Consider the following 17,452-nt stretch of genomic DNA (forward strand, 5'->3'; position numbering starts at 1 on the left):
GGTGCAGGGTTAGACCCTGTCCGGTTCCCAGATTACCATTCCTTCGTCAATTGGATTCAGGGTTGTCACCTTGATTCAGCATTATGTGTTCAGTCTTTCAACTTCTTACTTGATGGTTTCTAACCTCCTGATTATTAAAACAGTAGTAAAATATCATTCTGTAATTAATATAACAAATCCATTTCATACACAATAATGGCATCACACAAAAATGTATCCAAAGTGCATTTGTGTTTCTAAGTAACTTGATACTTAATTTCATTTTTCTTCTTTATAGTATTCTAAAATTTGTGCTTCTTTTTTGCCTTCAGCCTATGTGATATCTTAATTAAATATGCAGAATGAGCTGAACATTTTTACCTGTCAGAGATATTTTTGGTTGGTTGAATTTTAGGTTGTCCAGTTATACATTTGCATTCATTGTTTTGAGGTTTTTTGTGTTTTTTTTAGAGAAAAGTCATAAAAGATATAACTAATCTCTCTTGTGAAGTAGAGCCAAGTGTTTAATGCCAATAACAAAGTCATAATATTCAGCAGAATCAAAGATATAATAAACTCAAGGAGGACTTTAAATGAATTTCTGATGAGTGATTCCATCTGCTTTAATTCTTAAAGTATGATTATTTATTCCTAAGAGAAGGAAGAATGTGTAATTTCCAATGACATTAATTCAGTTGTAGAGCATATTGCGATTTCTGTTAAATGAGCCTGTGTTAAGTAGATCCCAGGACGTCCAGCAGTGAATCAGTGTTCAAGAACAATCAGAAGGTAAGGGAAAGTGAAATAATGAAGCCGATGACTCGTACCGGTCTGGAGGAGGTCCGGCACATGTGCTGGGCCACATGGGGACGTCAGGGGTGCACTCCGAGAGCAGCAGCAGGACCTGAGCACATGCTTTTATCACTGTGGGGACAGAGCCAGGAGTGCAGTTTCCAGGCTCTTGCCTTCAAGTGGAAAGTGCTGGCGCAGGTAGTAAATGGCCATCAGCTGTGGCTAGTTGGCCGTCAGCTATAACCAGTGAGCCATTGGCCTATGACTGCTGTGGCTATGCTAGCAGCAAGTGGGGTCTAGCAAGAAGATGGTGGCTGAGCCTGCAAGAGCGGATTGCAGTTAGCACGGCGGATTGCAGCTAGCAAATGAGGTAGGTTGGCAGAGAGAAAGTGGAAAGCAGATTGCAGATCGTGTGGCTCCCTCTTCCTGTGTCTCCAACCCAGCCGCCAGCAAGAGTATAGTGGTGTGACTCCCCTGTCTATGGCTCCGTGGGTGTTCCTTTTTGGCCTCACCATATCCTGCGTTCTTATGTGGGGAACGGGACCAGAGACTCCCCATGCCACCCTGCATGACAATCACACTCTGGTCTGGGGCAGTAAGTAGGACATTTTGAGACTCTGGCCTAGGCGAGATGGTTCAATTCAAACCAAAAAGAGCAAAACCTGGGCATTGGTAAGCTCCATAGGGATCTTATCTAAGGAGCCGAGAGGCAGGAGAGACTTTATCCCCAGGGGCACTGGGGAAGTCATTCAGGAACTTACTCTTTCTTGTGACTCTGCAGGCTGTTATTTAGGGCATGGACTCTGGGGAGGGACTGGTGTCCATTCCAGGCCCCTGCAGGCCCCTTAGCAATGCAAAATGGATGCTGAGACAGCAATATTATGGAGTCCTTTAGCCAAAATCTTAACAGTGCCCTTTTGAAAAGGTCATTCTAAATATGCTACTTTATTGTCATAATTTCTAAATGGGATATTTGCATGTATCATAATGAAAATCTTCTGATACCTCTGAATCTGTAAGTTAAATTAGATAGACTGATCTGATTCTGTCTTGAGGAGGACAAAAACAAATCCAGGATGGATAAGGACATCCTCCAAGGCTAAGGTCACTGAAGGATAAGTGGTTGGTTAATGAGACTCTTTTTCTTGCCTTGTTCAATCCGAAACAGAAAAGGATAAGACTGAAAGAACCGCAGACCTGTTCGGGGGGTGAGTGGGAAGGAGGAAATAGCAACAAATCCTTTATCAATGCTAAGATTCTCTGCTAACAGGAGTCAAAATGTTGACACCAGGGTTGTAAAATTATAGTGACTAAATATCAATGTTTATATTCTGATCCAAATCTCTATTGACAAAATACAGAAATTTTGATCAAAGTAAGGGAAAGGTAAGGATGGTAAAGGAAGGATAGAAACTGAACTTCACTGAGCACTTAGCTGTACGTGTAAGATACTCCATTAAAGGCATATATATGTATATATGTGTATATATTTTATTATTATTTTTTTTAATGTACCGTGTTTCCTTGAAAATAAGACCTAGCCGGACAATCAGCTCTAATGCATCTTTTGGAGCAAAAATTAATATAAGACCCAATCTTATTTTACTATAAGACTGGGTCTTTATAATATAATATGATGTGATATGATATGATATGATACCGGGTCTTATATTAATTTTTGCTCCAAAAGACGCATTAGAGCTGATTATCCATCTAGGTCTTATTTTGGGGGAAACACAGTAACTCTTCCAACAACCCCTTCAGGTAGGAATTATTTTACCTAACTTAGAGATGAGGAATCAGAACCTCATGAAGATGAAGTAACTTCCCCAAGTTCATGCAGCTGATAAGGGCTAAATGAATTCTAATCAGAGATGGGCTAATTCTTCACACCATTCACCCAGCACAGTTACCTTATATTACCTCATTTCACTTTGTGTCAAGATTTACAAGTAGGCATTATTATCTCCATTTTACAAATGAAGAAAAAGTGAGATTAAGTTGACATGTCATATACATCATTCCACCAGCAATGTTGGCCTGTGATCAAGTTTGCAACAGTACAGAGATGTAGAAAACTGACTCTGGGTGGTGAACACACAATGCAATATATAAATGATGTATTATAGAAGTGTACACGTGAAACCTATATAATTTTACTGACCAATGCCACCCCAATAAATTTAAAAGTAAAAAATGTGCAATAAAAATTAACATTGAATACAGTCAGATAAAATATTAGTGGATTTTCCATAAGTCACTCAATCTCTCTCTCTCTCTCTCTCTCTCTGACTCTCTATGACATTGGACCCTTTAAATATTTTTAATATTAAAATGTTCTTTCTTTTTCAAAAATATTGTTGAAATATAGCAGTGTTGTTGTTGTTTTTGTTGTTGTTGGTTTAATTATGCTAATGTCAATATCTGAAGCTGACCATCCCCATGTTTGTAACTGAGGTTTAACTTTATTCTTCTGTAAAATACCAAAGTCCAGGAACTTCAATATTTATGAACATACACACATTATCACAGAGAGTGGGAGACAGAATTGGGACTCAAATTCAATTACGCATGACTCCAAAGCTTGTTACCTGCACATTATGCAAGTCCTGATAATGACTGGGGACGCTTCAGTGTTACAGTCTCCCCTACCATGTTGTCATTGTCTACTTTTTTTCCATGTGCAGAGGTAAATAATTAACAGGGTTGGTCTCAGCTATAGTTTTGTTATTTCTTTGTCTGCTTTTGTGGCATAGTATAACATTTTGTGAGAAGGTAGTTTATTGCCCAAAATCATAGAAACAAACTGGTTATTCTGGTGGTGTTGGTGAAGATGTGTACATGAAATGGAGGGTATAATCATTTTAATAAACATTCATTCACAACTTATCCCATTCCGTAATCAGGTCTATTGTATAATTGTATAATTATATAATTGTATAATTATATAATTATACAATATTGAGGTGGTTGAATTTGTGCATATTTTCCTGATCAGTCTTCATATTTTAGTGCTTGAGTTTCTGAAAATAGGTATCTTACTAATCAGATTGAATTTTATCTAACTGCGATGGAGTATTTTGAAGGCCTATTATTATATTTGTAAATATATATATATTTGTTATATTTTATGCAATTCTCAAGACTGCCACTCAGACATTTTTGCCTATTAGGACAGAAAATAGATCCTTTGTATAATTAATCAATCATTCATTACAGCTAGTTACAATTCTGTCCATTCTTCCCCAGTAAAATTGTATTTTTTGATCATACATTCATAAGGGGAAATGATATCTACACCTTTCCTGTCATCCAAGAAAAATAATTTAAGGTTCAAATTGATAAGGAAGAGCTTAAGTTTCTAAGCGCTGATCTAACTTAAGTATCATATTTTTATGAACATGGTAGTGACCTATAGTCAAACTATTCACAGGTAAGCAATTTTTACATAGATGGCCATATCTCATTTGAAAGTGACCAATCAGCCATGCCTACAAGGAAAGAAGGAAGGAAGGAAGGAAGGAAGGAAGGAAGGAAGGAAGGAAGGAAGGAAGGAAGGAAAGAAGGAAGGAAGGAAAGAAGGAAGGGAAGGAAGGGGGGAGGGATGGACAGAGGGAGGAAGGAAGGAAAGGGAAGGAAGGAATGGGAAAGGAAGTAAGAGAGGCAGAGGATGATAAAAATAGAGGGAGGGAGGGAGAGAGGGAATGGAGGAAGTGGTAGAAGAAGAAGAAGAAGAAGGGAATAGAGATAAAGATATAAATAGATAGTTACATAGTTGGACAGACAGATAGATAGATATGTGTTATATGTTATTTTGAAGCCAAACAAACAAAAAAATGCTAAAGCACAATAATAAACTTATTTGACATGTTTTTTTTTCCCCCGCTATATCATTGTGCTTTGACATTTGGCAATACTTTACATGCACTCTTTGCATTGCTATGAAATTATCTGTGCAAATTTGTATTATATCTTTTAGCTTACATATTTTTCACATTAATAAATAACCTAAAATATAGTCTTCATAACTACAAAATCTCTTGTTATCATTATTTAATTAACCACCCTACTTATGTTCAACCATTTAGTTTTATTTTTTTCTATTACACAAATCCCCATAATAAATACTTCAGAATACAAAGCATTTTTTTAAATTTATTTTTATTTGTAGATTATTTTCTTCAGAGAGAGAATATCCCAACTTAAATATGCTGGATCATAAGCATATTTAAACCATTGTATCTTATTTAATTATTTTCCAAAATACTTGTATCAATTTATTTTCACACCAGTATTTTAAAAGAGAGAGATAGAAAGACCAGGAAAGAGAGAGAGCAGTTCATTTCATCATGTCGTAGCCAACAGTAAATGTGTATTTTTTGTTTTCCTGTTTAACAGAAGACAGTTTATTAGTGTACTGATTATTTATAATATTTTGTGTAATTAGATCGTACCATTTTTCTTCAATGACATGAAGATGGCATTGCATTAACGCTTCTGAAAATGTAATGTAGAACTACAGTTTTCCAAATGTAATGGACCACATAAATCATTACATAAACAACCATCATTTTTAAAATATATATCAGGGAGTCTACTGTGATATGATAATATATATGACTTAGTGTGCCATATATATCAGAGGCTTTGTTCCAGGCTGTTTACAACATTTACTTTTATCTTCATCATCATCATCATTGTTACTACCATATATTGACATATTAGTGGTAAAAGGCACTGAGCTCAGTACTTTAAATCATTTTCTTAATGTTTACAAACATTTGTAAATTAAAATTGTCCACATTTTACAAATGTGGAGTTTAGATTGAGAAAAATCAAGTAACGTATCCAAGACCACAAAGCTAGTAGGTGGTAGGTTTAAGAATTTGAACTTTGGTTCAAGACAGACTTCTTAGCCCACGGGTCTGCCCACTACCTTATTCTTTTCAGTCATAAAATCTCTTATGTGAAATAACACTTTTTGTCTCTTTCCAAGATTTACAATTCCGTTCCAGATTTGACCAGGAAGAATTAAAAAAATGAAAAAGTCAACAATTATTGCAGGTCGTGTTGGGGAATGAGGCACACAAAATATATATTACTATAACAAAAAGTTCTGTGTTTGTGTGTGTGTTTAACAGTCATAATAAAAGGAAACTCTCTGCATCTGAGTAGATAATACCAGAGATTCAATCTTTTAATGCCCAGTCACTTATCTGTGAGCCATTGTTGTGGATCATTAAGGTGAGTCTGATGACCGCACTCCAATATCACATCTCACTTGTTTAAGAAGACAGTCTCCAAGTCTGCCATCTCATCCATCTCTTTAGTTTTTTCTCTGCCTGCCTCTTCACTCATCATGCCTGGCACAAACAGGGTGAGCAGCAGCACAGAAAAATTTGGCAGGACCTGCATTTTTATACTAACCATAAAAAATCTCCCAGAGTTCCAAGTGAACCATTGTTCAAATAAGAACTGCTAGGGAAACTGGTTCAGAATATTTGTCAATATGGGTGGCATTTTATCTTCTCTGGGGATCTCCTTTCTCTTCTTTTGGAACTAGAAAATCTCCCTACTCTTGCTATTAGTCCTGGATAGCCAAAAGGATATTTGGAGAGGTGACACATGTCCACTTAGTTTGGCATCGTTGTCTAAAGACGTTCCCTGTGGTAAGGGAAAGCATGAAAGTTGGAAGGATAGAAAGGATGCATAGAGCTTATCAAGATCACAGATCAATGCGATCTTCATGGATTTATCATTTGAACTGCTCATTAAATGATAGTTGACAGTTTGCAACATGGGTAATTACATTGTGGTCATTTGGGGCATTAATGAATCCTGAGCAAAATTGGGTAGATACAAACTTGCTTGTAAAGTTTGAAGACCAGGAAAAATGCTGTGGCTATTGCATTCAATATGGGGTTGGGGGTGTTAAGAGATAAGATTAAATGTAGCCATATTAAAAATGAGCTTATGTGCTCTTTAAATAAGTGTATACTTTACAGGCAGTAGGACCTTACAAATTTGTTGGTAGGGTGATATTTTTCTGATCGGTTTTGATTAGATTGATTTTTATGCAGTGAGTTATCAGTGGAAATATATGTTAGGAAGACATTTCTGGAGGCTGCACTGAAGATGTATTGAGGAAAGTCAAGCTTAGAGAAAGCTGGATAGTTTAATTCAATATTCTAAGAAAGAAAGAGATAAACTCCATAATCTCTGAAAAACAGAGAAGGATTAGAGCCTAACATACTGAATTATTTTAATGAAAAATGGTTTATAGTGGTACCCATGGAAGGACTGTCTGCTGCTATTATCTGCAAGTTTCATTTTTGCAAGCTAAAATCACAATCCTCCAACAAAGACCTCTACTGCATCTACTCGTACACATAGCAATTAAAATATATAAAGTATTGTGGTTCTTGTTGGTATTGTTTTCCTTAGTTTCTGGTCAATGCATATAAAAAGAAAACTAAAAATTTAGTACCTCTTGAGGTGTATGATAATTTAAGCAATCAAGTTTTAATGTATCTTGCTTGTGATGGGAAGTTAAGCATGCCTTCATGGTATGTTGTAGTGTATACGTTTCAGGCATAAAGAGAAAGTGAATCATTTGAAAAAGGAAAATTTTTGTTATGGTTTATTCAGTTGCATAGTTTAAAATTCCAACTCCAAATATTCAAGTATTTAAACTAAACTTTTGAAAAAAATTATCCAAGTTTCAACTTCCTGTCAACCTGGTGAGAAAAAGAAAAGGCAGCTGCCTTAACCAGTCCTGGTGATCTCCAGAATCATGCAAGTGAGAGAGAAATGCTTATAAAAGTGGCATGAATACCAAACTTGTCACTGAAGGGAGGAGGTTCTGTCGATGGCATTTTTCAAGTATTGTATGGAATGATCACTTTAGAGTCCTGTTTGTGAATCTGTTCGATTTCCAGTAAAAAGAAAGTACCAGCTTGTAAACTTTCTTTAAAAAGTAGGCATATCACTACAGGATATTTACAATATAATTGTGTCCTCATAACTACTAAATTGAATATAACTGTCACTCTTTTATCTGTAAGTTCTTCCGTGAACTGTCCCTCCTGTAGTCATCTCTCAGTGGCTCCTATCTCAGCTGACCTCACCACTATTACCTTTACTATGCTGTCCCTCCACCATGTGTCTACTTTTACTTCTTTTTTATCCTCATGACTCTGACACACACACACACACACACACACACACACACACACACACACACACACACACAAACTCTAGCCATTATTCAAGGGGCATTTCCAGCACACTTAATCACTCTCTGATATTCTCTTTTATATATCCTTGTTTTTGTATTTATTTCTGCTTTCCCCACTAGAATGTAAGTTTCATTAAGTGTAGAAATCTTGTCTATCTTTTTCATTGTTCTGTTTCCAACCCTGAAACAGTACCTGTCTCAGAGTAGGAATTCAATTAAAAAAAGGAATTAACTTCATTTTTTTTTTCCTTGGTAACCACAGCTCTCACTCTAGTATCTTGGTAATGACATCTCTCACTCTGAAGAACATTTGTTTTAAGAATTACATTATATTATTTCCAAGCCAGCTTCCCAAGAAGTATACAGATTGGTTTAATTCGATATGAAATGATTCTCAGTATAACTTCAAACCCTGGTTTATTAGATAAATCTGTAAATATATTAACACAATTTGAAACATCTATGTTCTCATCTTTTTTCCTCCCAAAGAAAAAGATCAATTGTGTTTATTATTTTTATCCATAATGTCAAAAGAGAAGTATTAGTACTAATTATTTTTTTGCATCCTTTTAAGTAAGTACTCATTTCTCTATTTCCTTTTCTTCTCATCTTCTCTCCCCTGTCACTCTAAGAACATCCAAACCTGTATAGTATTTTTATAAGAGTTTTTTTGAGCCAGACTGATGGCATTCTGGAAAGCAAGAGCTCAAATGATCCAGAGAATGGCAGTTTCTTTTATACATTTGGAATTAAGGAGGCAATGCAAGGAAGACTACATGGAGGTGGGAGAAAGCACATGGACACAAGATTATATGCTCCACTCAGGGGTCTGAAAAAGAAGATTACTCTGGCATATCAAAGGTGTGTTAACCTAGATGCACAAGAAAGAATACAGGGCTTGCTTAAGGCAAATATAAACCCTTTACTGAAGAAGTTGTATGCCTGGGGCATGACTACCCATCATGGTGTGCCTGGTTAGGTATTTATGTTCAGATCATCCTGTAAGTTTACTTTTGGTCACTGGATTTGTCAGATTTATTACAGAGCCTCCTTTTCATCCTCCCCTCTTTCCTTTTCCTCCTCTGTGTGGGAATTACATGACTGTTGACTCTGCAACATACTTTATATTTGTAATGTCAGTGTCAGCTCATTGTAATTGTTGGTTTACAATCATTAATGGTAGTAATAATAATAATACTGATGATGATGATAATGATAGGGAAAGAGGGAGAACGAGAAGGATGTTCACTATTTGTTAATATTTATGGTGACTGTTTTATATAGTTTTTAATTTTATACTCAAAATAATCCTATGAAGAAGTAGCCCCATTTTGCAGTGAAATAACGAGACACAGAGATAAGTAACTGACCAAGTTATTTGATCAAGATCACTAATGAATAAACATTGGAACTGAAACCAAAGTTTGTTTTCCTCCCAAGCACTTTTAACCATTTGGCAAAGTTACTTTTGTACTACAATGCTGGAAATGCTTCTTGCCTTTGTTAACTACAGTTCTCTGGAATTTTTGGCAATCTGGGTGATATTGCAACAAGAGTGAGAAAACTCCACAATCAAACCTCCCCTTTATGTTCTCACCAAGTGAATGCCTGCTTCCTCAATGACTATACATTTGATAAGATGCTTATTAAGGCATGCTACCTGCATTTATAATTATGTTGCCCTTCACCTGTTGCTTTTCTGAGAAACACTAAGAATTTTACGAATCCCATCTCATGAAGTTTCTACAATGTCTGTGAGGTACAGGAAATGTAAGATTAAACGTACTGTTCATTATAAGATCAAACTATCAAAAAAGGTTTGAGCTGTCTTCCAGCCACATAATATTTTCTTTAATGTTAAAATTTAATAAGTTTTCATTGTTCAGATGATCAAAGTCTTGACTCAAATAGTCAGCTATGCTTGCATTAATGAAAGAACATACTCCACTGAAAATCCTTTAGCATTTTTCTTATGATGATGACCTCAAGTGATGTTCCACACGTACAAAAAAGGGTCTTGAGGTCAAATAGATTTGAGAAATGGTTGTATCATATCTCCTTCTAAGAGATTTGTAATGTATTTGTGCATTATGAAGAAGTGGATTTCAAGTTTCATTGTGCATTGGAATTACTGGAGTGCTGTTTAAAAATGCAAATCTATATTTATAGGACTGAATTATCTCCCAGAAGTATTCTTTTAACAATCACCTTATGTGATTATGTAGACAGATCATTCAAGACCAAAACTTTAAGAAATTGTGTTTTAAAAATGCAACTGTTTAATGTTCAAATAAAGTTTTCCCAAAACTTGTAAGAACTTTCAACTCCATTATTCTAAATATATTTTGGAAATCCTACACTATGCAGGTTACTTTTTGTACTTACCATGTTTTTTGAGCTTGATTTCATATACCTACTTTAGTTAACTTTTAAACAGCTGAATACAAGTATAATAAAAACAAAGGCCAATTATGTTATTAAAATATATACAGAATAATTATAATTTTTCCAGGGTAATTTTAGATTCTAGATCTGACTCAAACCCATGCTATATAAAAATAAACAAATTTATTTCTTAGGCAGTGTAGAAGATTCTGCTGTACATCTATTCTTGGAAATAAGGTAGTCAAGGGTTTGGCTACTGATTTCTATTGTTATAGCTAAAATCTTACTTTCCACTATACTGTAGACTGATTCAGAATGTGGGGCTGTGTGTAACCATTTTGGAGCCTGTATCAAATATACCTAAATTTAGTCATATGAAAAATCAGACATTTATTAAAATTCTAAGAATTGTAATATTTTCACTGCCAAAATTTGTTTTATTTATTTATTACTTACAGAGGTTATGCATTGGCCATTTGCTATCTGGTAGACATCCAGCTGTGCTCTAGGGCTGATAAACGTAGCCTCTGTCTTTAAGGAAATTTACAATATATTGAGGAGCCATACAGGCTTATACATACAAAAACAATGTTAAGTGCTAAAACGTTTATATGCATTGTAGCTTTAGAACAAAAAAGTGTTACTGAGTCTATGTAGTGGTAGAAATTATGTGCTATGGCAGGAATGAGTAGCTAGTTTCTAGGATGTCACAATGAAGAGAGATTTGTATGAAGGTGGAGTATCAGACACATAGACTTAGAGGGGTAAAGTATTACATGGTGTGTGTTCAATTAAAAACAACAGACTGTAAGAATATGGAATGTATAAAATAACTTTGCTCTAAAATCTGAATTGGACTAGGTTAAAAGTCTTATACAACCTCTTTTGTTATCATCTACTTGTAGAATTTATAGAATGTTAGAGTTCAAAACCAACTTCCGTACCCATTTGTTTGACCCTCAAGGAAACAAACTGATGCTCAGGGTCAGAGCTAACTGGTGGCCATGGACTGTTAAACACCTAGGCTCTGTCTTACATATGGAAAAGATTTTGGAAAATACAAAAAACAAAAACAAAAAAAAAAGACAAGAAATGCATATTCTTATACTAAACAATTTTTATGGTTACTTTAAAAATATGTTCAAAATAAAGAGGAAGAAAAAAGGAAGGGGTGATGGGAGAATGAAAGGTAGTAAGGAAAGGAGGATGGAAGAGAGGCAGAAAAAGAAGGAAGGAAGTTAAAAGAGGAAGGGTGAGAATGAGGGAGCAAGGGAGAGTGGGAGGAGAGAATAGTCAATATTTTAACCTTGGTTAAAATGGAAATGAAGGCCAATTGGCATACACTGCCAGTAATTCACCTTCTTCAAAACTATTGAAGCTAATGAGTAAAATGAGGTTTCTTGGTTAGTAAAATATATGATCTTATTTCCAAAATATAATATTTATAAGGTATTGAAGATTTTTGCTACATAGATTGTTGATCATATTGTTTAATTTGCTTCCTGGTTTGCAATATTGATGTTCCTGCAGGAATACAGACCATATTTATATTGTAGAGTCTAGACACATAAAAAATATAATAGTTTTATTTATTTATTTATTTATTTATTTATTAAACTTTTTACAAAGAAAAAAACTTGCCATAGGAATCAAACTTTGTTGTAGTCGATGACTGCCAAACGAACTACTGTGATCCAAAGACTGACTGGGAATGCTTGCTTTCTCCTTGGGATCCCGCTCATGTTGTGATGATTACCCTAGCTTGCCCTTTCAGCTTGTTTCAAAGTGAAAGAAATGTCTCAGTGAGAAAAATTCAGGGGAGTTTTCTCTCCCCTTCCTTCATTTAATTTACTTTCATTGACCTTTTTTTAATTGCAGGTTTTACAGGAGGATGGGACCTGTTTGATGAAGCATAAAGAAAATACCCCAAGAAATGACACTGCAGAACCAGAGCCTACCCCGCAGGTATTTTTTGGTTGTTGGTTTTATATCATAAAGCATTACTTGAATACATTGAGTTCGATGATTTCTCTCTTACTCTAGCTGAAGCTGGGATGTTTTATTGGCTAATACAAGATATTTCCTTCATCTAGTGCTTCTGAACCTTTCCATGACCACTGTGCCTGCCATTAAGCTTTTGGTTTGATTAGTGGAAGTTCTCAGAACAACAAGAGTGAGGGAGGTGCCTCTCTCCTTCCATGCAACCAAGAAACAAACAAAAATAAACAGCAAACAAAAAACATGCATCTATTCTTATGGGACAAAGAAGATATAAAGACTAGGGAAAGCACAGGAAGTAGAAAGAAATACATATCCCCCACAAAAGCAAACAACAAACACACAACTCAGGAGCTTAATTCTAAACTTCTACCTATACTGTTCTGTATTTGACCAAAAATATTATAAACTGGCAATTCTGAGACTTAATTTCATTTAACACAACATATTTCAAGTTTGAGGTTAAATTAATCAGAATTGAATGATTTGGGCAAAGTTTTTTCAAAATAGTTTTTGAAATATTTTGCCATTTGTAGACAATATTTTATGTACTTCATGAAGTAGCAGTGCTAACACATTTTATTTTATTTTTGTCTGACAGTTTTCTATAAAATATTTGATGAGATATGTGAATTTACATTACTATTCTATTACAATTTTATTTTTTACCTTTTATTTGACTCTCCTAATTGTCTTTTTGTGTTACTTGACAGAAATTGCAAATGCCTCCTTGTACTGAATGTGAAGTGGAAAAAACCCAAGAAAACCAATTGACCCGCTTTGAAGGGAGGGTAACTAGAGAAGAAAAAATACTGTAAATGTCAGGAAACTGTGTTGAAAAAAAAATCATTTACTATTGTCTTCATACCCTTTTTAGACCACAGGCTTGATGGAAGTACTAAGTTTTTAAAGCATGCATCTTTTTCACAATTTTATGTACTTTATAGTCTGCAGATTTTCCAAAAGATTCCAGTCTGATTATGATCCTCAACCAATAACCTAATTAAAATGGCTATCATAAACCGCCATTGTCATCAGTAAATTGGTCTGTTTTGAACTCAAAAGCAATATAACATTTAATTGTTATGGTTCATTTGGGTATCTAGGACTTCTATGATCTAGTTTGTGAAATCAGCTGGAGGATGAAAATATGTTTTGGATCTTCAACATTCTTAGAACCCAAATCTCAATTATATTATAAAGATTCTGGCCCATACTGGCCAATTGGCTGAGATTATATATATATATATATATATATATATATATATATATATATATATATATATATATATATATATAGTGCCAAAAAATGTATACACATTTTAAGAAAGGAAAACTGGATTAAATTTGTAATACTCAATATATACCAATAACAAAAGATGAATGCAAGTCACATTTGACTTCTGCAATTACAAGAGGTGCTCAAAGTAGTTACCATCAGTGTCCAGACACTTCTGATTACAGCAAATTACTGCTTGAGCAACATCAACCAAAGTGTCCACTTGTATACATTTTTTGGCACCCCCCCAAATTAAATATATATAATTATTGTTATTATTATTTTGAACCATGTCTAAACAGTGTCAAGGCATTCTGTCAGGGATTTAGTCAGTTAACAGAATTCATTAAAAATGCTTGGTATGATGTAAACCAAATATCTGGGTGAATGTTTAAATTTCTGACACAGTTGATTAGTTTTTTTTGGCATTCTACAGACACATCCCTATGGTGGTCTGCTGGAATTATGCCAAGTTCAGAATCAAGTTGTTTGAAATGCTCGGCATGATTTTTGGTAGGAAATTGGGGAGTGAAATGTGAGCTGGGAAGTGGGATCCCAAATACATTTATGAAAGCAAATAATATACATTTGAAAATGGGGATTTGATGCCAGTAAAGCAGACATGTAGAACCCATAAACCCAGATTTGTATATTTTGAAAACAAATCACGGCTACAATAATCTTTGAAGTTGGTGCTGTTCTTAGGAATATCACTGACCAAATAAATTCACTCCTGAATAATCTGAATGTAGCTCACAAGCAAGAGGAATTGCAATTTGAATAGTTATCTGATTGATAGGCTCAATATAGAATCAAACTTACAGACTCAAATTAATGGGTTAAATGATCAAGTTAGTTTGCAGTTTGCACCAAATATGTATAAGACTCATTTTGCAGAAAGCATATAAAACCATCAGTTTTATATAATGTATCTGCCAAGTCACAATTAATATATTTGCAGCACTGTATCCTGGCAAGTTGCATTATAAAATAGTCTCTCTCTCTCTCTCTCTCTCTCTCTCTCTCTCTCTCTCTATATATATATATATATATATATATATATATATATATATATATATATCAATAGATGGAATTAAATTCAAGGGTATAATGGCACACCTTTTATCACAATGACATATTTAAAGAAATTTAGTGATTTGGAAAAATGACAAACTGTCATTAGCAGTAAAAGTAATATTGTGATATAGTCATGTAACTGTTGTGCTTACAGAATAATTCAGTGTCATTTATCAGTATTTTTGCAGATTACTAGCTACCTAAGAAAGAAGGACAATTAATTTTATAGATGATCCATAGAGTTTTCAGATGAAGTGACCAGGATTGAAGAAATGGTCAAGATCCAAAATTTCTGCTGATTCCTACTCAACTCTAAAAGTTTAATTCTATGAAAGGGAATATTGCTAGCTTCCCAAGTCCTGTTCCTTGTAATTTCCCCACTGTACCAATAAACCCTAACCATCTCCAAAGGTTTATGAAAGAGAAGCAAATAATTTAGTTTTAATTTATTTTCACTTTTCTACTCCCATCCTGTGCCCCGACTTCATTCCTAGAATCTATGGATCCTATGGAAAGTTAATTGCCGTTTCACCTTAACACAGTATGGCTTGAAAATTTTGGGGACTAATAAAAAAAGAGTCAGGCTGATATTTTCTGAAATTTTTATAGCATACCATGACAAAAGATGAGAATTCAGCTTCATACTAATCAAATTTGAAAAGCTTCATTTGTAAATTACGTTTTCTGTGCTCTAAATTCCTGTCCAAGTATGTGATTATATAATCAAGTTGCTTCTCTTAATTACTGTCACCATCAAGTGGGCTTTAAATGTATATACTTTTTTCTGTAATGATAGATAACATAATGTGTCTTCAGAGTTTACTGTGGTATATTCATTGCAGTATTTGTTTCAAAACAAAAGGAATTTGTAGCAGAAGAGCTTTATAAATATTTTTAAAGACATATTCTGGGAGTTCCTTTTAATAGTTAAGCACGGAATTCTTTTTAAGAATTTTCTATGACTTTAATGAATGCATTTTATTTCTCTCAATCCTCTAATTGCTTTAAAATAACATCAGAGAGGTTTAAAATGCATACTTACATGTGTGGCTTTTGTCTATAAGACAGGTACCATGTCTTTTAATTAACAGCTCTATAAATAGATGCTTTTTTTTTTTTTTTGAGGAGTTAATATTCATAGCCTAACTATCCTCATATGGAAGAAAACATTAACCTGGATGTTGAATATAGATACTACTAGTCTGTCATGTACTTGTAAAAGTAATCAATGAAAGGTTACTTATGCTTTGCAAAATATGAATTGATTTCTATTGAGAAACAAACATAGTTTCCATAGGAATGGCTTATTTCAATACAGGTATTACCAGAACTACAACAGTTTATTTATCTCTAGTTTTTTTTGTTTTGTTTTGTTTTTTTCTTTTTTAATACTAATCAATGCTATCTAGTCATTCTAAGTTAGACATTGGTTTTGAACTTTGTGTTTCCTTTTATATGCATTAACTATGTAAAGTGAACGAGTGCCTATAGTGTAAAGACCTAAATGAATGCTGACTGTGTCTATCCAATGCCAACATTCTCGGATAAAAAGTGAAAAATTCAGTAACTCATTTGGATATGGTTTTCTGTGTGATCTCAAATCTCTGAATACTGTATATACTAAATGGCTAATTTTGTTTTTCATTCTTTAACCATATATTTAGCATTGCAATGCTATTTCAGACACAATTCTGTTTCTTAAGAAACACTGGATTACAAGTCTATGACAGTTATATGTAAAAGAGGCACTTACTGTTTTAGATTTACAATGTGGATAGTTGGATTAAAACAGTATCTGTGAACTTTGCGATAATGGAATCTTTTATTTTTTATAGCTTAAGTACAATACAAGCATTAATTGCAGCAGAGGCTGAAATAACTATTGGCACTGTAGAGCAGGGTCAGCTGGCCAGGCAGAGAGAGTAATGAAAACATATATTTGTTTACTTGAGAGGCATTTTCTTAGTCATGTGTACAGTCTTAAACTACCCCAAACTATTTGTTCATCTGGATTATGTAACATAGTATTAATGGCCAAGTGATAAAGAATAAAAGGTATTGAAAGATGGCCATTTTTGCTCAATATAGAGATGTTACCAAAATTACAATGTATATTATCCTATATAACCTAATTGAAAAAGCAAATATTAATGTTAAAAATAGTATTTGCTTCTGTGTATCAAGGTCTAAGAACTTCTTTGAGATGGCGTCCTGGAAGTTTCTTCAATCTCTTTTTGCCAATGTCCCAGAAATCTTTTATTTAAAGGGTTTTTAAATAAAATTCTGTGATGGCAGAGATTTTTGTCTTTTTGTTTGCAAATGAGTCTGAAGTGCTGAGAACAAGCTGCCTCACAGAAGGTGCTCAAATGTTTGTCAAATGAATTAATTCAGAACCTGAAGCAGCAAGGGCAGAAGTAAAGGAAGCAACACGGGATTATTTTATTTGATTACAGGGAATCATAAGACGAGTCTTTTAGGAAGAAAAAAATAAACATTATTCTTCAGGTTTTATTTTGCTGTTGATCATTTGTTTTATTTTTAGGCTTTTTTTCCCCTTTGCCTTTTTCTCGGAAAGGTTTATTTATGGCCCTGTAGCTGTGACTTTAAGCAGAGTGGATATTACACTCCTAGGTGAATTTTGGAATGGTCCTCAGTGTAATAGACATAATTCACATGGTATGTATGTGTTTTTAATTGGAATCCAG

At 34.2% G+C, this 17,452-nt stretch overlaps 1 protein-coding gene across 6 annotated transcripts in view; it reads left to right on the forward strand.

Moving 5' to 3' along the window:
• Positions 1 to 17,043, forward strand: part of LUZP2 (leucine zipper protein 2) — a 464,261-nt gene extending 447,218 nt beyond the window's left edge. For all 6 annotated transcript variants that reach the window (XM_074336147.1, XM_074336145.1, XM_019742592.2 and 3 more), the window contains 2 exons: positions 12,272 to 12,358; positions 13,105 to 17,043. In XM_074336147.1, coding sequence (XP_074192248.1) covers positions 12,272 to 12,358; positions 13,105 to 13,209 — 192 coding nt within the window. In that variant the 3' untranslated portion in view covers positions 13,210 to 17,043. The remainder of the gene's footprint in view (positions 1 to 12,271; positions 12,359 to 13,104) is intronic.
• The last annotated feature ends 409 nt before the right edge of the window (positions 17,044 to 17,452 follow it).

Source organism: Rhinolophus sinicus, linkage group LG06 (genome assembly GCF_036562045.2).
Source record: "Rhinolophus sinicus isolate RSC01 linkage group LG06, ASM3656204v1, whole genome shotgun sequence".
Taxonomy (NCBI): Eukaryota; Metazoa; Chordata; class Mammalia; order Chiroptera; family Rhinolophidae; genus Rhinolophus; species Rhinolophus sinicus.